A 21,990-nucleotide genomic window follows, 5' to 3' on the forward strand; every position below is an offset into this window, starting at 1 on the left:
CCCTGAAAATGAAAAAAATCCTTTTCCCACCCCTTATTAGTCCCCCCCCCTTTCATGACCTGGACCCGGGCAATTGATTTTTATGGACATTTGCATTGCACACAAGAATGTATCAATTATCATTCACACTTCTATAAGAAATAATTAATTTTTCAAGAAAGAGAATATCTGATTTGAGGAAGAAAAAATATGTTAAAACGTCTCCCCCCTCCGAAAAATTTTGTTGCACCTTTTTGAAAGCCCCCCCCCCTCCCCCAGGAAAATGTGTTACATTATCAGGGCAGGTTACTGAACTTTGAATCCTTTTATTTAGGAGAATTAAAAAAAGTAAAACTTGATGAACATGGCTGATTCTTTATCTCAACTTTTCGAGTAAGTTTTGTTTACTATTGTTATAAACAACTGATTTTTTTATCAAAGAAAAGGTCAAATTGGATTGATGAACCAACATTTTTTAAAGTCCAGCTGGTATAGGAATATTGATAATAATAAACTATTAAATGAATCAAATAATTGGTAACAATGCCTTTCATCGATAATTTCAATTGACACTACCTTAGTTTAGACATTTGGCATGATCTAAACATTTAAACTAGATTCTTGAAACAAAGATTCTCCTGAAATTAATGCTTAATCTTTGTATCTAATTTGATTTTAGATTTGTCGACAACAACAAGGTATGCATTCAAAATTTACTTTCGATCTGTTAGTTTGAAAGTCAAAATAAAAGAAATAAACTCTCAAATCTGATTGGAATATTAGAAATGAGACACTTTTTTAATAAGATGCCCTTTTAGTGTCCAGTTATTGGGTGCAGCCCCTCCTGGACTCTTTTTGGACTCTTACAGAGACTCGATTTTCTTTTTAATGGTTTTTTCAAAGGGGTTAAAAAGAGACTTTTGAGGGTGTGAAAAAGGGACTCTTATGGCTCGCACATACCCGACATCCATTTTGCCTAAGTACCCCCCCCCCCCCACAGGAATGGACGCTACCGTGCCCGGCTGAGGTTATAAATACACCACATCTGACACTTTCAATTCTATGATCCTGATAATGAATATTTTCATTATTTTCTGTAGAAAAGCTACATTGAAGGGCTGAGAACATGGGTTGAAATCGAAAGTGTTTCTGCAGAACCTGCTCGCAGACCCTATGTTTTCCAAATGATGGAGCAATGCAAAAAGGTAATGATAGGATTTCGAACTGTTTCAGTTCTTTTTGAATTTCATTACCTTCTTTTTCATCATTATTTTCAAATTAACAATCCTTTAGCATTTGAGTTTGACTTAATAACATATAGTGGACAATCGTCAGAGCTGCATAAATAAATTTAGATAAACTCTGCACAAAATATAAACTTCAGAATCAATTTTGAACGTCGACTTCTCTTTATCATCACTTTAGCAACTCGAGGATTTAGGTGCTAAAATCGAGTTAGCTGAAAACCCTCTCAACAAAGGAAAGAAGGAAGGTGATCTCATGTTACCACGTATCATCTTGGGGAATCTCGGTGATGATCCAAAAAAGAAGACACTATTAGTCTACGGGCATCTTGATGTTCAGCCAGCAAACAGATCTGACGGTTGGGATTATGAGCCTTTCAAATTGACAGAGACAGAGGATGGCAAACTTTACGGACGAGGGTCAACCGATGATAAGGGACCTGTTCTCGGTTGGATTAATGTTTTATCAGCATACCAAGCTCTGAAGATGGAAATCCCTGTTAATCTAAAGGTTTATTATGTCATTCTATTAGCATTTTGGTTGGTTTAGGCTTCATTCGTTATCAACTAAATGAAACTTTTTGCTGCTAGTTCTATTATAGTATCGAAAATTATCTTTTGTTCTTATTTTTTAAACGTTTTATGAGTATTCTAGTGTCATTTTATAAGAAGTTAGATGTTGTAAAGCCCTGAAAACCTCAAAATGCCTTTAATTTTTGGCTCTGAAGTCATGTGTTCTCATTTATTTTGTTTGAAAAAACGTTAACTTTTTCTTCCAATGTAGTTTTGTTTCGAAGGTATGGAAGAGTCTGGCAGTGAAGGATTAGATCAATTGATCGATGAACGAAAGTCCACTTTCTTTTCGGTAAGAGCCTTTTTTTACTTTGAACAAGAGTATTCGAAACATAGTGACTTTGCTTTCCTTGGTCTTGAAATGATGAAAAAGAATTAATTACACACTTGATTTTGGTCAAGACTTGGTTGGTGTAGATTTTCTTTAAAGTTTGATGTATTTCGATTTCTGTCTTGAATTTTGTGAAATGGTTAATTTTTCTAATGATTGCTCTACCATTTTTATACAAACAAACGAGTCTCTAAGACCATGTTGTCTCTGTTTCAAAACTTTTTTGTAAGCTATTTGTTGTTTCCAGGGTGTAGACTATTGCTGTATTTCTGACAATTATTGGTTGGGAAAGAGTACTCCTTGTGTGACTTATGGATTGAGGTAAAATACCTTAAGTGGATAAATTTTCGCGTGGACTTTTTTTCGCGAATCGAAAATCGAAAATTTTCGCGTCGACTAAATTTCGCGAATCAGCCTCTTTTTCCCCTAATTTCTTTCATTTTCCTAGGGGTTTTGGCAAAAATCATAATTTTAAATTTTTCGCGTGGACAAAATTTCGCGAAAATGGCCAAAATACGCGAAAATCGCGAAAATTAATCCACGCGAAAATTTATCCACTTAAGGTAGTATCATCAAGAAAAAGAGTAATTGAACTCTTTCATTTTGTTTGATACTGGGCTTTATATGTTCTTCTGATTAGTTTTTTTGATTTTTTTTTGTAAAAGATATGTCATTTTTTCCTTCAGTTTAATGATTAACATAAAATCAGTAAAGGAACTTCTAATGAAACAAGAACTCAAATCTGCGGGGGGGGGTATTTAGTTTAATGGGTGCTGGGTATACGCGAACGATAAGGGTTGGTTTTTCCACATTCCAAAGTCTCTCTAAGAAAGACAAAAAGTTGTCTTTTTCAGAGTCGCAAAACTTTTAACTTTTACGAACATTTTTTAGTTTTCACTAAATTTGGTCTCTCTGACACTGAGGGTCGGTTTTCGGAAGTCTGGTCCGCACATCACAGACAATCTCCAACCCTAGTACTCCTGCCACTCCGCTCTAGGACCTAAATAGAACAAAACTTTTCTTTTAACTTTAGAGGTATTTGTTATTATCATGTCAAGATGAGATGCGCTGGCGCTGATCTTCACTCTGGTGTTTTCGGTGGCACTGTGTAAGTTTTTCTCTAAATAAATGTTTAATCCTTGACTTTCATTTGAAACCATCTAGCATCTTCTTATTAGCTGTCTTTTTAGGGAATTTTACTCTTTCTTTTTTATTAAGAAACCATCTAGCATCTTCTTATTAGCTGCCCTTTTAGGGAATTTTAAAAGTTCTTTCTTTTTTATTAAAGGTTTTATTTTTACATAAGTGTTCCGTTTCATATCAGACACATATTTCATATAAGCGAAAAAAATGTTTTTATTTTCCTCTTTCTGACCAATCTTGCTCCACATACGTGTCAATCCAATGTGAAAAGCTTGTGAATTAAAATTGATGAGTAAGCAAATGATATCACTGTTATTTAAAAACAAAACCTTTAAGCCCAAAATAAAAAGTTTGAAAAAAGCACAAAAGACAAAATAAGTGAAACACCCCTGCTAGCCTCTAGTACCTTTTGCCATTTGACCTTGTTCCTGGGAAAGGCGGGATGTCGAATTTTATAGCTGTAGTAGTTTCTTAAGTTTTTGTTTCCTGCACTACATGATGTGATTTATTCTTTTAGAGTAGACTCTGCTTTATGATTAATATTTTTTTAGGCACGAGGCAATGATCGATTTAGTACATCTGCTCAGCAAGATTGTAAACCAACGAGGTCGTATTTTGATTCCTGGTGTCAACGAACTTGTGGATAAACTTACCCCGGAGGAAGATGCACTGTATGCACCCATTGATTTCGACCCTGAAGAATACCGACAAGACATTGGAGCTGATAAATTATTACATCACGGTGGCGATTGTAAAAAGAAGACTCTCCAACATCGATGGAGATACCCATCTCTCTCTATTCACGGTAAAAATGAATGTTAAAGGAATACCTTTTCAGTTAAATTAGATATCTAGGGGGTCAATTGATTTTCTTTCGTATTTGTTTAAGATGAGCTAAGCTTTAAGTGAATGTTTCGAGTTTAGATAATAAGCAATTCGAGGCGATTTTCTTTCCACATTGATACTATCTCTCTATTTTAGGTTTCCAGAATGCTTTTGATGGTGAAGGATGCAAGACTGTCATTCCCAAGGAGGTGAACATTTTCTCCTCTTTAATTCTCCATGTATCTCGAACAACAACTTGAACCACTTTACCCAAAGTTACCGAAAGTCGAATGCATTGGGCTATTCCAGGAATAGTCTGTACCCCCTATGTTGAGGAGATGTGACGTCCAGGCTGTCAGTAAAATTGGGATTGAAAATCCAGGGTGGCCCTGAAAAATTTGACAAAATCAACCTTTAAAAAAAAAAGATCTCCTCAGCATAGGGGGTACAAATTTTTTCTGGATTAGCACATTAAGTAATAAGAGCGCTAGGTAGCAAAATTAAGATGACTTTGGACCCATTTACCATTGGTTATATGGAGGTTCTTCAAATTGAATAAATCTTTCGTCGTTATGGAAACAAATGTGTGATTTAGCAAACCTCTACAAAACCTCTATTGGTCATATCGCCTCGGTAAAATGATTCAATTGGCCGTGGATCATCCTACTTTCACCCATCATTCGGAATCTGATAGGAAATAACCAGAATTGGTTAATTTTTGGTTCATTTTTCTCCTGGTGGTTTGATCTCACGATTTTTGTGAGGAGTGATGAACAGATATTGCACGGTCTTCTCGATGTGGGATACGGGATATACAGGGTCAGTAAAAAACGCCACTGTATCTCATTGCAAATAGGTAAAAAGTAATCATAACAATTGTTTTCATCAGGTCATTGGTAAATTCTCCATCCGCTTGGTGCCATCACAAACTCCAGAAATGATTGATAAATTAGTTGAAGATTATTTGAAGAAAGTGCACGCTGAAAGTGGATCTGCCAACAGGCTAACGTAAGTTTTTTAACAAAGCCTCAAACAAATTAAATACGAAAGTTAGTTGGATAAGCATAGATTTAAATGCCACGGGTTTTTCGTTACAAGCCTGAAATTGGGGAAAGAGTCTATTACTCTACTTCACCTTAACCAAAACTTGCCACTCAATTACTTTTCATTTTTATCGAAAACAGCTGTGTCATTTCGATATGTGATTTTTAATTCAGATTTGCGCCATGAATTCAAAAGTTTGAATAACTGTTCGGGGTTCGGGAATAACTGTTTCGGGGTTCCTTCCTCCTAGCGATGTAATCTAGAGGTACTTTGCGGGAGGGGAGGGATCATATAGTGGTATTATATGTTTGTGTCATTTACTTGTTAAAAAAAGAAAAGTTTGAATTAATATTTGTTTTCTTATGAAGAATTTGAACAAGAAAATGATGTTGTACTGCTGCTTTACCAATTACTCTTAGGTTCCAAATATACGGTGGGGGATCGAATAAACAAAGGGTTTGGAAAATTATCGAGATTTTAATAAGGGGGGGGGGGGTAATTACTTGGGGGTTGGAAATTGTACTTCTGAAAACCCAAAAATAAGGTAATTATAGGCTAAATCAGGCTATTTGGAGCAAAATAAGGGACCTTCTCTTTGACAGCTGAAAATATTCTTAAAAATTAATAAGCGGGGGTCCTAATAAGGGGGGTGGTTGGGGGTGGTGGTTGAAAAATTAACAAGCGGGGGGGGCGTTTATTTGGAACCTAATAGTACTTTTTTTATCTTTTTCATCTAGTGTCATCAGTGAACACGGTGGCAAACCCTGGTTAAGTGATTACACTGACGATAACTTCAAATCTGGACGGAATGCCATGAAAAGAGGTATGTAATACTCTGCAAAAACTTTCAATTTCTGTTTTTTTTTTTTTTTCAAATTTATAGTTATAAGAGACATGAATAAGTATTCGAGGCATTCGTCGAACTCAAAGTCGAAGTTTTGTTATTCTAGTAAGTTTAGCACTACTATGCAAATTTCATAAAATTCTTATTTTCAGTTATACGTTGACTTAGAGGAGTGTTGACTGAGAGTTTTAAGGCATCACAAATCAGGAGTTCTCAAGTCCCTGCCTTTTTCAACACTCCATTCTGCTCATACGGGAAGAATTTAATTTCGTAATTCGTATCTCAAAATTTGGAAGTTTCGCGGAATTTAAATTCGCGGTTGAGATATCTATTTGTTTACAATATGGCCTATTTTGCCCTAAAATAACCGAAATAACCAATTTTAGAGGTGACTTTTTAATTCCTGAGAATATTCGTGTTTTGCGGAATTTAATTTCGTGGATTTGTCGAAAAACCGTGAACCGTGAATATTTGTTTCACGAAAATTTCTTTCCTTAAAGTAGATAGCCGATCTAGCTGGTCGTGGAGTCCCCGAAAGCATTCGAAAGACTGTCTTGTCCTAGATCATTCTGTTATATATGCAAAACATCGACTCTGATAATACGCGGGGAAAGATTGCGACTTTACGACTTCACACAAATCACCTTTGCGCTGTTTTCTCCATAGTCTTTGGAAAAGAACCTGACTTGACACGTGAAGGTGGAAGCATCCCAGTAACACTTTCTTTACAAAATGCAACGGAGAAGAGTGTGATGCTGTTACCTATAGGTGCTTCTGACGATGGTGCTCATTCACAAAACGAAAAAATCAACGTCTCTAATTACATCAATGGAGTAAGTGACTTTGAATGCCACTGACCTTGATACATCCCTGGACCAAGCTATATCCGCCATCTTTGATCGAAGTTTTTTTGAATTGGTACCACTGACCTTTATATAACCCTGGACCAAACAATATCTGCCATCTTTGATTGGAGTTTTTTTAGAATTGGTACCCAAGGAGAAGCCATTGCAATGTTAAAAATTAACGTCTAACGCCGCTACATCATCAAAAGAATTTGAGGAAAAGTAGACCTAGCGCTCTCGATGCAAATACACCGCTATCGAGTAGTGCCGACATTAGGGTACCAATTTTCAAAAAACTCCGATCAAAGATTTTGCTTGGCTGGGATTGAGAAGCTTTGTCCAGGGTATATAAAGGTCAGTGATTGGTACCTGTAAAGAGGCCATTGCAATGTTAAAAATTAACGTCTAACGGTGCTACATCATCAAATGTTTTCCCAGAGAAAGTAGATCTAGCCCTCTCGACGCATTTACACCGCTATTGAGTAGTGCCGCCATTAAGGTACCATTTAAAAAAAACTCCGATCAAAGATTTTGCTTGGCCAGGTTTGAGAAACTTGGTCTAGGGTATATAAAGGTCAGTGGATAATACACGAAATACACGCTTTGATATAAGAAAGAATCGATTTCTGACTGAGGTTCTGCTGTTTTTAAGTTTAAAGACCTAAAGTGTTTTGACCGTGTACTTTACTGAAGGGCTTTAATAATTTCGGAAATGTAACGGTTCAGGTTTTCCTTAATTTCATCTTTGCTTTCGCTAAATTCTAGACATCTTTTTGTATTCGATGTAAAATGTGTGTGGATCAAAAATGCAAAATCTATGTCTTGAAAAAATCCTTCTTATGCCATTTGATGTAATGTCTCGATATCCGTTATTAAGATGTTTTGATTGTTCTTATCTTTCCCCCTTAGATCAAAGTTCTCGGAGCATACATTGACGAATTAGGAAAACTGAACTAAACTGAACAACTGATGCAATTGTAATGGTCAAGAGTTTTTTTGTCTTAAAAGCTTTAGCAATGGCTTTTAATGAACGAGAAGCTTGATCTAGTTTCAAATCTTTTTAGAGGGTATAATTTTCTTAGAAAAATGAATGTCGTAGTACATAGAATATTTTTATTTTTAATTTTTCTAACAGGAGATAATTAATGATTATGAGAAAAATGAATGAATTTAAATTATATAGATATTGATTTTACATTTTTTCCCCAATTTAATCTACAGGGTTTGTTACTATACACTAAAGCTTTCACTCGCTTCAAGTATGCACTATTCCTATCTAAACCCCTCCCAATAAATTGACACATTTGTTTCGTTGAAAGGCATTGTCTTGTGGTTCCGGTTAGCAGTGGTTACATGTTAAATCGGATATAATTGAAATGGTCGCAAATATTGGGACAAGCTGGAGTTTTTACAAGCTCTTGTTTGATTAGGTTGGTCGTTAACCAGTAATAAAACAATTTTGTTAATTTTTCTAAAGAACGCATCATCTCTATCACTTCAAATGACCAATTATTGAAGTATCTTATAAAAACTCCAGCTCATCCCCAAATATTTGCTAAGTATGTTAACCAGAGTCGAAAGACCAAGTGGTCTACACGCGGCTTGTCAGCCCTTTTGAATAGTCCCAGACTCCATGCTTACGCATGCGTAGAAAACATGTTCGCACAGAAACGGGAAGGAAAACAATTTCCAACTATCTTCGAAAGTCGGAAATTTAATTAATCTTTAAATTCAAATCTCGTGATCTAGCCATCCAAACCCTATAAACCATACAGTCTTCACTTAGTCAAGGCTTATCTTTTGAGCTTTGTTTAAAAATGCAAATGTTACTGGGCAGCTACCGTTCAGCTAATTCAATAATTGTTAGTAGTGGTTAATTTCCCATCTAGGAGTCTCTGGAGTCTAGCCCTTCGGAAAAGAGAACAAATACACCTTTCCCAAGTTTATCGATTTTTTTCGACCTCTCCAGTTTGAAACGAGAACTTGATACTTTTGAAGCGCTTGGTGATACAAAGTCATTCTGAAAATTTGAGATCAAAAGCTTTTTCCTGAATATTAACAAAAGCCGCAGAGACGTGAATGATAAAATTACACGTTTTTTATAAGAAATAATCTGTAAGAATATTCATGATGAAATTAAGAATTTACTTCGGGCTTGAAAGTCAATGTTGCGTAAAATAGCAGCGCATCCATAGAAACGTTGCGGTCATTCTATGCAACTTACAGAATTATCTCTTTTTGCTGGTTACTGGTATGCACCAGCTGCCAATTTGGAAGATGGTGATATTCTTAATAAATTCTTAATTTTTTGTCCAATTTCATCATGAGTATTCTTACAGATTACTTTCTTATAAAAAACGTGTATTTATATTATTCACGTCTCTGCGGCTTTTGTTAAAATTCACATTATTAAGCATGTTGTTTTAATTCTCCCAAAGGAAAAACCATAATTTGTTCTCTTGACAACCAATACTTTATTTAATAAGAAAATACGTCAATTTACTATCACATCTATAATTTTTGTCTGATGTTATGTTATCGCTGACGTTTATACTATAGTGTTGTAAAAAAGAGAGAACTAAGTTTTTATATTACGTGTGTATGAAAAAGCAGTGTCAATTTTAACTTTTTAGAAATTACGATATCTAAACATGGAATCTAGACTGGAGAAACTGGAAGTCAAAATCCAACAACTAGAATCGAACAACGAGGATAAGTTGAGAATCATTCAATTGGAAAAAGAAAATAAAGAGAAAGATGAAGCCATCCAAAGCTTGCGTAAAGAAATTGAGATTCTCAAAAAGGTTGTTCACGCTAGCGACAACATGCAAAACCAGGACCAGATTGCTAAAGTTTCTAATGAGACAATGTCAATCATTGATCATTTGGTATGGGGACCAGAATATTATCAAGAGGACAAGAAGTCTTTGCTTTTGTATCCTTCATATTCAGATTGGTATCAAGCCGTTACTATCATGATGGGTGACAAGAGAGAAGTTTATAAGACAGAAAAATATTTTTTCGTAAAAAAGGAGTTCGATAATTGCTCAAATAATTCGATATTTTTTGTTTCTACAAGAAAAGAATCTGAGTATGGAGATGAACTGGAAAACGAAATAATGGTCGATTGCTTTAATAGACCAGTTTATACTACTGTTTCTCTATTTCTTTTGCATCCCACGGACTTTGCAGAACGCTTGCAATTTGACAAAGGAGATACAGATTCCAGTGGTTATGAATGGTGGCGCGTCCAGTATGTTACAGATGAGTACTTTTTTTGTGACAAACATTCTGTTATTGTTTTTGGAATTTTGAAATGAAACTACTGTACACAACCAAATAGCTGAGCTACCTTTGTTTGGTCGCACAAAAAAAATTTACCCGGTGCATTCGAAATAGTCATAATCTTTCAGAAAAAGGGGTAGTCTCTTCAAAATTTTAAAACTGCAAATTATATTTTCAAGTCAAGTGCTCTGTGGCTTCCAAGCCCGGGGGAGGGGGCACTCCAGGTAAGTGACCTACCGGACGTGCGGCCCTTAAGGGTAGGTTTTTTGGACTTTGGAAAGTGCACTGTAAGGGTTGATTTGTGAGCAAGTGGGAAAAAGTGCACTGTAAGGGTGTAAAATTTGAGAAAATACCAAATTTTGAGGTAAAGTTTGAGAAATTTCAAAAAATTTTGCACCTAGGATTTATATGGTTAATAATTCGTATTGTAATTAACAGAGAAGAACGACGAACTGAAAATTTTCAAATAACAGGAAAATATTGACGTAAAAAAAATTATTGAACCGTGTATGAACTTTCATAAATATCTTTCTCGAAGAAAATTGAATTTACAATAATTCCTGTTTAATTCTACTAAGAATGTTACTTACAAAAACCCCCCAAAAAGTGAAATATTTTTTTATCAATTTTCGGTTTACAAAATCACAGTCTTAAAAGTAAGGTATTCATCGTTACATGCACAATAATTTTTCGGTCGTTATAAAAAAAAGGCTTTCTTTCTTTTGTATATACTTCTCATTTTTTGCCAGTTTTCTTGCTTTTCAATGTTTTCTGAGCTTTTCCAAGTTCGTTGAGGTATGTACCAAGAACCTTTGCCTGAAAAAAGAACGAAAATCTTCATGTTATTAATTTATTTGAAGAGTTTTCATTCAATCAGTTAATGATTTGTATCTACAGAACTAGTTAAATCACGCCCCTTCCTCGCAGCTCCGGTGAAACTACTTCCTACAGTGGGGACGAAAATTTATATCGAAATTCCAATGTGAATAGGAATTCTATTGTTCCCTGGTCAAAAAATCCAGTGGGGATGGTTTTCGAGTGCAATTTTTTTTCATTAAATAACTTCGAATGGGATAAAAAGAAAGTTGAATTGCCAGTAGGGCTGAAATTAATAGTAGGATATTTTTCCCATCGGGACAAAATTCTAGCTATATTTTCCTATAATTTTCCCATACCCCATTAATGTAATTCCTCTCCGACATTTTTTCGTTTTGTGAATGAGCACCATCATCAGATTGTCCAATAGGTAATAACATGACACTTGAATTGGTCGCGTTTTGAAGAGTAAGTGTTACCGGAATACTTCCTCCTTCTCTTGTAAGGTCTGGTTCAATACCATATACTAAAGCGGAGAAAAAAAGTATTCAGCATGGTGCTGTTGAAGATATGTTTGTCTTTTTTTTTGACGCTCAAAGATAAGATTTGTTATTGTGCAATTCTTAATTTTAGGGCTTATTTATCCTGGGAATCCAAGCTCATAATCTTAGAAAAACAAAAAATACCTCACCTCACAAAGTTTTAAGATTAAACAAGCAGTGAAGATATCATAAACTAGACTGTGAACAAAGTTTAACGCTTGGATTCCCAGGCTAGGGCATATTTTGCAGGCTTGTTCTCCATTCGGTAGAGATGTATCATGGCCACTTTGACCGCCTGAAAACGCCGTACGGCCCGGAAGTTTTAGGGTGTATCTATTTTTTAAAGTTTTTTTTTTTTGCATCAATTTTCATTTGAAATTCATCACTACAGCACCTGACCCCGAGAATGTAGGTGAATTTTGAATCAGACCTGAAAGATGTAGATTTGCATTTCAGAAAACATTGAATGTTTTCAACGAAATTCTGAACTACCAAAATCCTTTCCCAGGGGTTAGTTTCATTACTTGTGATAGATAGGCTAATTGTTTTGGTCCTTGAAGTTGACTCCCATTTTCATTATAACCCCCAGAATGTAGGTTTGGTTTTATGGCTTTAAATCTAGTAATAGTAAAATGTTGATATTTTTTCAATTTGATTAATTATAACAGCAAGTTTTAGAAATATTTTGTGCCAAAACAATTTTCTAAAGAGCACTTTGTTATTCTGAAAATTGATTTTTTTCGCTTTTCAACCCCCAGAATGTAGGTGAAAAGATTTGGTTGTTGAGAGCGGAATTTTAGTATTCATCGGAAATTATTGTTCCCTAAGTGAAATTTATGATTTATAAATATACCCTCACAAAAGTTTAACAAAGATATTAATTTTATTGTGCTACAAATGAGGAAAAGTAAAAGAAAGGACGAAAAGAAGAGACAATTTGTTTTTATTTTGTAGGTTGAAAATTTTGTGTTAAAATATGTAAATAATGTAACAACACCCCTGCCTAACAGCCCCAGTGGAACTTTTTTCCACAGCGGGACAAAAATTTCTACTAAAGTCCCAATGGGGATGGAAATTCTATTGTTCCAAACTTAGGCAAATCTTCTGATTGGGCTTGTGTACCAGTAGGTCTGGGACACGTCGTAAAAGCTCAAAATATCAACATTAATCATCTCTCAGGGTAGTACTTTCATGTAATGAAAGTACAAGAAACAAGTTTTATATAATTTGACAGACTTTTCATGTCAGGTTATGAAGGCCCCCAAATTGTAGGTCAACTAACCCCAAAAGGTAGGTCAAACATTTTCGTCAAAATATTTAACTTAGAACAATAAATATTGAAATGGACTATTTTCCCCATTTCCTTAGTTCATTAGGAATAAGAAAATACCCTATCATCATAACTTAATAACAATAGATTTCGATTTAGAGAGGATTTATTTAAAAAATGTCTCAATTCGGGTAGTATCCAATCAACTTCGATTCAGATTTCCGTTGGAAAAAATTAATTCAAGTTAAAATTTCATGTCTAGAAATAATAAGTAATATGTAACAGTATGCCCTGAAACAACTTTTTATGAAGTTGAACTATCGTTAAGGCTACAATGCTTGAAAATAAGAAACCTACATTCTCGGGGTTTACTACATTCTCGGGGTCAGGTGCTGTACATAAATGTTGGATATCATTGAAGACTTTTTCATAAATTACGTCACGAACATCACTTGCCTCGTTTTGAAATTATTGCCAAGGTGATTAACTCCCAGCGGATTTTATGGAAACTACTTTCCATTCATGAAGAAATCATTTAGTGTCTCAAGGGACATTATCACCATGGTATTTAATTGAATACGAGGCAAGTGATGTTTGTGATGTAATTAATGAAAAGGTCTATTACCTCTCTTTTGTGCATTGATACCGGCTTTGTAGTTAGCATCAGTGTTGTCGCTCACCCAAGCTGGTGCTGACGTGGTAGCCACGAAACTGAAATTAGTAGAAAGTTATGCCCTCAGTTACAGTTCTTTCAGGGACTATTTAAGAAAGCGCTCAATCTATTAGACACAAACTTGCTGATTTGTAATTGCACCTTCAAGGCATAAAGATTAAGGAGTTCTTCTAGTGTCATTTTCAAACAGAAAGTTTTACTATAATCATTCAAATTAGCTTCAGGTATTTTGGTGCCATTGAGCGACACTTAACATCCCAACGGGATTTCTTTAGCTTGGAACAATAGAATTCCATCCCATTAGGATTCCGATAGAAACTTTTATCCAAGATGTGGGGAAAAGTTCCAATAGGGCTGTGAGACAGGGATGTTTATATGCTAGTGCAAAACGTACTGTACACGTGTACACAAACAATATAAGAACATAAGGCTTCGATGGCAAAAATCTTAAGAACAAGTTTAGAACATTTCAAAGCTTTGCGACTTTAAAAACACCTTCTTAGGAAAATGGACCAAAATGGTGAAATTAAGAACATGTTAAGAACATTGTTAGGATTAAAACTCAAAAAGTTAAGAACATCCGAAGGCTTAAAGATTTTTGTTCTTATAAAAAATGTGTATTCCGTATGCTACAGCGCGCAAGCCCGTGGGTTCAATCATTAGGCTGGGTCAGTTACTTATGACAAACAATTATACAATTTTCTAGATAAAGAGTTAATGAACTGATCCTACACAGCCTACAAGCTCCTTAGTTAGATCTTTCTTAGATTTTGAATTACTCACGTCAGCGGGTTTTTACTACCACTTTGAGTGTGAAGTTTTTTAACATAAGCTTCGACTTTGGCATCAATATCTGCTGGATCTTGATTTGGTACAAGACGGATTGAAAATTTGCCTTTGACCTACAAACAAGAAAAGAATTATCACAATAAATACAATCTCAAACTCTATCACTTTGACGGTGCTTTTGTTGTGAAGTGAGAGTTTCTTTGTTTGTTTGTGAATTGACTCCACATAGCAAAATCAATTTTTGAATTAGATTTTATCTTGTTTTTGCCAATTTTGGGTTTTTTAAATTTGGAAGGTGTCATCGGCTGTTTAACTTTCAAATATTTTCACCCGGATGAGGTTAAAGTTTAATTATGGGTAGAGCATAAATTTTACTTGTCTTGGGATAACCGTCTGATCTTCGTTACCATCCGATGCCCCAACAAAGCCTTCAAATAAAAAATATTGTGATTAAAATGTCATATATCGACAACTGAATTCCGTGGTAAGGCAAGCAAATCGTGTGAACATTTATTGTTTAAAATTTTCAAAAGATTGAATGGAACAAAAGTCTAATTTTTATTTCTCCAAGTGAAAGTGGATCAGAAAAGTTGAAACAATCTTACAAAAGAAAAAATGAGCTACCAGTGAATGAATATCCCTATTTGGCAGATTTCGAAAATCGGGAACACCTCGACTAAATGTTAAAAAATTATACCATGGATGGAAAGACTTGGGTATCTCCATCTGTGTGTTAAAGTTCCAACTTTGTCAGGATAAAGCAATTCCTTGGTTCCAATTTCTTTTCGGTATTCTTCAGGATCGAAATCAATGGGGCCATACAACGCTAATTCGTCATCCGTCATTACAAGAACCTAGAGATCAGATAAAATAATAAATCACGTGATAACTTTGGTAAACAGTACCAACTAACCGTAGGAAGTCCAAAGACTTTTAACTACGTTAATTATATAATGGTCTCGCTTTTGAATTGCGTATAGCATGTCAGTCAAGCTTTTAGCCGAAACTCTTACACATTTATCCAGTAAAAGCCTTACATCATCATTGACGCCATCAATTTTAATTCCTCCTTTACCGTCCGTCAATTGACTGAAGATATTGATCAAATCAATCATTGCCTCTCGCCTACAATGAGAAAATGGTATTAAAAATGAGCGTTTTGCCGCTATGCTTGTCAAAAGTTTGGGCAGTTGTAAAATGTCATGCATATTGTGATAGATACATAAAGAAGTGGTGAAATCTTAAAGTCAAAGAATGAGAGTAAAGAATTAATTAATTCAACTAAAATTACGAGCGCCAGCAAACAGTCTGGAGTGGAATCACCGACTGTTAGTTGGCAAAAAATATTATTGCACTTTCCAAAGATGGACCATTGCTTCTACCCTCGAGCCCGAATCTTGCCAACGGTATGATGTTATTAACGTTAAAGTTAATTTTTTGACACGGTCCATTATTATTTTGCTACCGATTGGGCTCTTCCAGAAAAAAATTGTACATGGGGGTGGAGGATATAACAATTTTTAGTGATTTACCCCCCGAACAGGGTGACTTTTGGCTCCCCGGACAATAGGTTTTACCCGCCGGACAAGCATCTGCTGAACCCCCGAACACCCCAAATTACCCCCGGACAGAGCAAATTTACCCCCCCCCCCGGACAAGGCAAATTTTGATGATTTTTTGCTACCCTCCCCCCCCGGACAAAATATCCTCCATGTAAAATTTTTTTCTGGAAGAGCCCATCACAATTGTTTCTCTAGATTCCCTCGATACTCACACTGTGCCACCATAAACACCGGAATGAAGATCTCCGGCAGCGCATTCAATTGTTACATTGTAGTATGAAATACCTCTAAAAAAGAAAAAGTTAATTGAGAAACATAGTTTTCTACGGACTGTTGGTCCTTTACACCACTTAATCAGCTAATTGTGCACAGGGATGAAATTTCAGAGTAATCTATATACCGAGGACGAATTTTGGACCAATATTTCCAGTGCGAAAGGGGGTCTTATCCAGGCGTCAAGGAGTAATACAGGAGTATCCTTGTGTGATATTTATAACACAATTTGTTTGCAAACTGAATGAGTAAGAGATAATTTATGATGCGACTCGGAAGATATTTACTTTGAAGGGAAAATGAAAAATGAAAAGCGAACCTCAATCCATATGTGACACATGGTTTTGTTAATCCAAGCCAGTAGTTGTCCGAAATGCAGACTGCATCAACGCCCTGGCAACATACACAAACAGATTTTAAAGTAGAGTAATGTGTGATGAGGTGGGTACAAAGATTTAAAGAATTATCTCTTTACTGTGGAAACTAGCAACTCCTCGTATGCGGTGGCAAAATTGAAATCATCCTCTTATTTGCGTTCTGATGGTAAAGTGTAAAAAAGTTTATTTATGATATCTGACGACGGCTCTCAGATCTACCCTACCTCAAAGAAAGCCGATTGTTCTTCAATCAATTGTTCCAAGCCAATACCTCCAGATTCTTCCATACACTCAAACAAAAACTGAAAATTAAAAGACGCATATAGTCAAAGAGAAATGATGTTAATCATGCTTTTCCAAAGTTGCATGTTCACGATACTTGGCAAGTGAATGTACCTCCTCCAATTCGGGTGGCCCAGTGGTCAAGTCCTACAGCATGTGTCTACAAAATCAAAATCTGATTCTGATGTTAAAATCGTCGAAAAGTTAACTTTTGGATGACCAAGAAATAAAGGCACTTAGAAACTTGAAATGGAAAGACTATTATCGATACCCAACCACGCTCCGTGCGTATTGTCAGCTTTTTTTATGCTTTGATAGTGCTATAAGTAATGATGCTTGATTGATACCTTGATATTAACAGGGACTTCCATATTAAGATCTTGATAAGCTTTGATAGCATTAATCCAACCAAGAACAGGTCCTTTATCATCAGTCGAACCTCTTGCGTAATATTTAATCGTCTCGAATGTTCCTCCAGTTGCTGGAACTTTCGTCAACTTAAATGGATCGTCCTAGAAAATGAAAATTAGTAGTTTTCCTCAAATATTTTTCAATTATATTTCCCTGTGTCATAAACCCGCTGGGACCCCAGCCCCACTGGAAAATTTGGCCAAAATCTTGTCCCCAGTTGGAAGATACCCTGGAATTTCAGCTCCACCAGGAAAGTGATTTTGGTTTCTTCCCCACTAGAAATTCCATGCTTAAAAATTGAACTCTAAAAACATCCCTACTAAATATTTTAACCTTCGAACCGATTGGAATTTCTATCCCCATTGGGATTTCTATAGGAATTTCTACTCCACTGAGGAAAAAAGTTTCACCGGGGCTGTGAGACAAGGGTGCATATATGTATGCGATCTTTAGTTCATTATACTATATTTGCAATTAAGTATATACTGGGCATAGCTTACATAGTCAGTCGTCAGGCGATGAAATTGATAAATAGTTTAGTTCCTTACTCACCTGGTGGACCCAGTTTTCTGGATCAGGAGCTGGTTGAACATCCAAATGACCATAAACCAACAAAGTGGTTTTAGAAGGATCATTTCCCATGTGAGCTGTAAGGATTGGTGGAAGTTTTTTGTCTTCAGGATTGTTATGGATTCTCATATTGACCAATGGGATGCCGAGTAGACTGTGCAAATCCTGAAACGATGATAATCATAGTCAGACATCGACTTTCGGATATCCTGTTTTCAATCTCAAGCTGTTTAGTATACCCAAAATCTTTTTATATCCTTGTTTTCGAATCAAATCATGGACGTAATAGAAATCAGATGGGCTGTTAACTTTTTCTCTGTCATTAAAGTTGCATTGAGATTCTTTTCAAATCGGCTTTCTTTATTATCGAATCACTGTCAGCAAGACAAGCTCATTTTACTGGAATTCTTTAGAGTTTTTATAAGACCACAAAGACTTATCCAAAAGGGTTCTTAGCCTAATACTAAAGTTCCGTCCACGTAAGATTTTTTTAAAGATTGGAGAATATAGCCTGATTAAAGGGTACTCAAATTTATCATAATTTTTATAATATAATATTAAATTGTTCGAAAATTCACGGGTTGAATTTTCTTTTATTCTTCTAAAAAACGTATTCATTTTCATGCGTTATGAAAATGCTTATAACTTATTCAAGTTAAGAGCAGCGATTTCAATATTTTAGTACGTCATTTTTGATAGATTTCTTGTCTTAAAAATTTAAATATATTTTCGATCGATGCAGGATCCCCCCAGCAGCAGTCCTTTAAATATACATACATTTATTTATTTTAATAAAAATCATTGACTTACGGAATAGACTCGGTGGACCATTGTGAAACATTCGGGGCGAAGTGTTTCATCTCCTGATACACTCTTGATAGCACAATAATCCGCCAGTAGATTTATACTTCTATCGATCGTCTACAATTTAGGGTTTGGAAAAGGAAATAGAAGTATTTTTTTTCAAGTTTAGTACCATAATATATGTTCGGGGAAAAACTTAGTCACTTTTGTCCCATCAACTTGAAGTTTTACAAGAAAAACTGTTCTTCGGGGAAAATTTTGTCTCTTGCCTAGATGATGAGTTTTCGCCTTCAATGTATAAGAATTGACCAAGTGAGTTTTGTAGTTTAGAACATTAATTTAAACGAGAAAAATGATGACATACCTCTTGTTTCATCAAGTAACTGTAAGAAAAAATGAAAAGCTTTCTGAGAAATGCTGTATCTTATGGAAAATGGACTGTGAAAACTTAATCTTTATAGCAACCCGGGGTACCAAGATATTTACATACTGTGTCATGCGACTTTCAAAAAATAGAAATCTTAAGGCTTGAAGTCAGGAAAAGCATCGCCAGAGGTCAAATCTGAAAAAAGAGGTTTAGAAACTTTAGCCGGATTCTGAGTCTCAAAAAGCAACCTTTCGAAATGTATCCGTACCATTGAGTTTTATAAAGCCCGAAGGGCTAGAGTAGAATCTCAACCTTTCCTAGGCAAGAAAAAGTGAAATCACTTATTTCCCATCCAGAACGCGCCTAGAACGCGCCGCAATCATGATAACGGACTGTATCTAGCGGTTCCTTTTTTTCTGAGGGCTGCATTTTTTTCAAATCTATCGATATATTTTACTTTCAATTCCGTGTTTGTTTAAAAACAGCACGCAGGCGTTCTAGATGGGAAATAAGTGGCTTCATTTCCTATCTAGGAGTCTCGAGTCTAGCCCTTCGGGCTTGGAAGTCAAAGATCCATACCCACTATTTCCGAAGGGACTTCTGGTATAATAACGTGACAATTGAAAGATTTATAAGACTTTAAATAAGGGTAAGGCTATAGTAGGTAGCTTTTTGATGTTTTCAAAGGAAGAGATTAAAATAATTCAAACTTACTCATAGAAATCTTGGAGTTCATCTGCTGCTTTGGGTTTTGCCATTTTGACAGACCTGTAAATAAAAGTTCATAAAAATAGAAATTATTGTTTGTAATAAATTAGTTACTTCCCATCCGTTATTTGTAGGTGTGGTGTACCATATAAAAACATTTTGAAACAGTCTAATAATGTATATTTTTATTTACATAAACCTGCAACCTATCCACATGCACGAGAAGATTTTTTGATGTGAATTAAAATCAAAAATTCATCTGGTACTTTCATCTGTTGAAGAAGTTTGCAAAAATAATGCAAGATTCATGATTATTGAAAATATAGACACAAAAATTATAAAAAATGCATAAAACTCTTGGTGAGAAAAATTGAATTAAAAAGAGATGTTATATCGTCATAGCTTGCCCAGTTATGGAAATGTATTTAAAAATTTAGCGGAGATTTTAACATGTCGTAAACAAAGTGGTTGGGTATGAAGTTCTCCCCGTCATAAACGTGTCTAAGTGGTTAGGAAATGGTCAATGTCATATTGTTTTGTTAATTCAATACGATATAAGTAAAAGAACAGTTTGAAAATTTAGATAGACAAGAAAATGACATATAGTCAGCATATTGGCCAGTTAGAAAACCAGGTAGGTATCTGGACTATGCTAAAGTCTAAGACAAATCACTATCTAAGAAATAAGCCCAAAGTCGAAGAAAATTAGCAAACAGGATTTTTTACTGAAAAGAGTTTACAGCCGGTAGAGTTTGCCAGTCTTAGGCTATACAATTTTGGCGCAAAATACAAAAACTGAAACTCTACCGCCAATTCTTCTCGTATACCGCCATAACGCCACACCGCAATATTTTCCCGCCTTTACTATCATTGTCACGGACGATAACATCGTCTAGTAGGTGCCAACAGATTAGACAGACGCGTAAAAATCGTTTATACTCTATTACTTTATTACGAGGGCAAAAGCAAAAGAGTATCATTGCACACCCCTTTCTCACAGTCTCGGTAGCATTTTTTTCAGCCAGTGGGGATAAAAATATCGAACTGAAACTCGATGGGGATTCATAATATTCCCATATTTTTTATGGCTGGCATTTCAATTGCTTTCAAGGCAGAAAATTCAGTGGGAACTGGAAAAAATAGCACAATATTTTGCAGTGAGAATGAGCTCATTTGATTATTTTCAGCGGACAAAGATTAGAGGACAATTTTCCATCGGGGACGAGATTTTTGGCCGATTTTTCCAGTGGGAGGGGGTCCCATTGGGTCTGTGAGAAGGGATTGTCATTGTTTACGTTACAAACATTTTAGATTTTGAAAAAGCAAGATTTACCTAAAAAGTCTCAATAAATGAAAATCATGAGAGCCAATACGATTTTTAAAGATTTAAAAGTGTTTTGTGAAAAATTATCATTATTTGAGAGTCACCTGATAAAATATCCCCACCTCACCAGGATCCTGATCTTGTATCTGATTCCCGTTATTTGAAAAAGTTTTACACGACAAGGAACCGTTACAACACCCCTGTCTCACAGCCCCAGTGAATCTTTTTTCCTCAGTGGGGATAAAAATTCTTATTGAAATCCTAATGGGGATAGAAATTCTCTTGTTCCAAGCACCAAGGTTAACAAAGGGGCAACAAACCCAAACCCAGTAGGGATGGTTTTTGAGTGCAATTTTCAGACATTGAATTTCGAATGGGGATGAAATCAAATATCCCAGTGGGGCTAAATTTCCATGGTATTTTCCAACCGGGGGACAAAACTTTTGCTTAATTTTCCAGTGGGGCTGGGGTCCCAGTGGGTCTGTGGCACAGGGATGTGTTACAAGTTACAACATTCCTGCAAAAGGCATTTAGAAAAATCAAAAATATGAGCCTCACCTACCTGCTTTTTGAAAAGTGGATCTCGTACACACCTCCGTTTCATAAAGTTAGCACAAGTGATGATTGACTGAAAAATTATGCTCAATTTATAGCTGCTAGAGCAACTGGTGAGGATACAAATAAAAAGACAAAAGCAGCTAAAACAATTACTGTGTTTTCCTCGGTTCCCAGCTGACACACAACGTCGTTTCAACGTGTTTCTAAAATTCAAAACATCTGTATAACGTTTGATGAACGTTGAAACAACATTGTGTATCAGCTTGGTTATTGTTCCTGGTTTGTTTGTCGGAAAGTTATGTCGGAAAAAGGCGCTGTTTGGAATTGTAAGACCTTTGGAATCTCGATAACTGAGCCTTCTATTTGCCCCTGTGATGGAGTGTTGAAGGCGTTTATGGTGTCGTGTCGAAACCTCGTTGACAAGAAATCTGGAGAAAAATTCTAAAGTTATTTTTGTTCGATTAAAGACAACAGCACCAGTGTTACAACTCAAATGGAAGGATGGACATTGGAAAAACATGTCCTTAAAAACATACCTGCTAGACCTATTA

At 35.6% G+C, this 21,990-nt stretch overlaps 2 protein-coding genes across 3 annotated transcripts; one reads left to right on the forward strand and one right to left on the reverse strand.

Moving 5' to 3' along the window:
* The first annotated feature begins 313 nt into the window (after nt 1–313).
* LOC136800483 (cytosolic non-specific dipeptidase-like) lies at nt 314–8,008 on the forward strand. The gene is made up of 13 exons (XM_067057142.1): nt 314–372; nt 659–677; nt 1,080–1,184; nt 1,405–1,734; nt 2,008–2,088; nt 2,375–2,448; nt 3,161–3,235; nt 3,822–4,075; nt 4,252–4,304; nt 4,985–5,103; nt 5,877–5,962; nt 6,650–6,816; nt 7,738–8,008. Exons 1-13 carry the CDS (start codon nt 338–340, stop codon nt 7,783–7,785), a joined length of 1,446 nt encoding a protein of 481 aa, XP_066913243.1. The 5' UTR covers nt 314–337; the 3' UTR covers nt 7,786–8,008.
* Nucleotides 8,009–10,622: 2,614 nt separating this feature from the next.
* Nucleotides 10,623–19,768, reverse strand: LOC136800480 (cytosolic non-specific dipeptidase-like). 2 transcript variants are annotated; one of them, XM_067057139.1, is made up of 15 exons: nt 19,564–19,768; nt 18,847–18,865; nt 18,489–18,599; nt 17,661–17,843; nt 17,045–17,209; nt 16,640–16,717; nt 16,358–16,431; nt 15,978–16,052; nt 15,241–15,328; nt 14,901–15,057; nt 14,579–14,631; nt 14,198–14,316; nt 13,367–13,452; nt 11,289–11,455; nt 10,623–10,929 (listed from the first exon to the last, which is right to left on the reverse strand). In XM_067057139.1, exons 1-15 carry the CDS (start codon nt 19,605–19,607, stop codon nt 10,849–10,851), a joined length of 1,500 nt encoding a protein of 499 aa, XP_066913240.1. In that variant the 5' UTR covers nt 19,608–19,768; the 3' UTR covers nt 10,623–10,848. The 2 variants fall into 2 exon arrangements, with proteins under 2 accessions (XP_066913240.1, XP_066913241.1); XM_067057140.1 differs by lacking the exon at nt 18,847–18,865 and adding an exon at nt 18,973–19,044 and having other exon boundaries at nt 19,564–19,767.
* Between the last annotated feature and the right edge of the window lie 2,222 nt (nt 19,769–21,990).

The sequence above is a fragment of the Clytia hemisphaerica genome, unplaced genomic scaffold (assembly GCF_902728285.1).
Source record: "Clytia hemisphaerica strain Z4C2 unplaced genomic scaffold, Clytia hemisphaerica genome assembly, whole genome shotgun sequence".
Lineage (NCBI taxonomy): Eukaryota > Metazoa > Cnidaria > Hydrozoa > Leptothecata > Clytiidae > Clytia > Clytia hemisphaerica.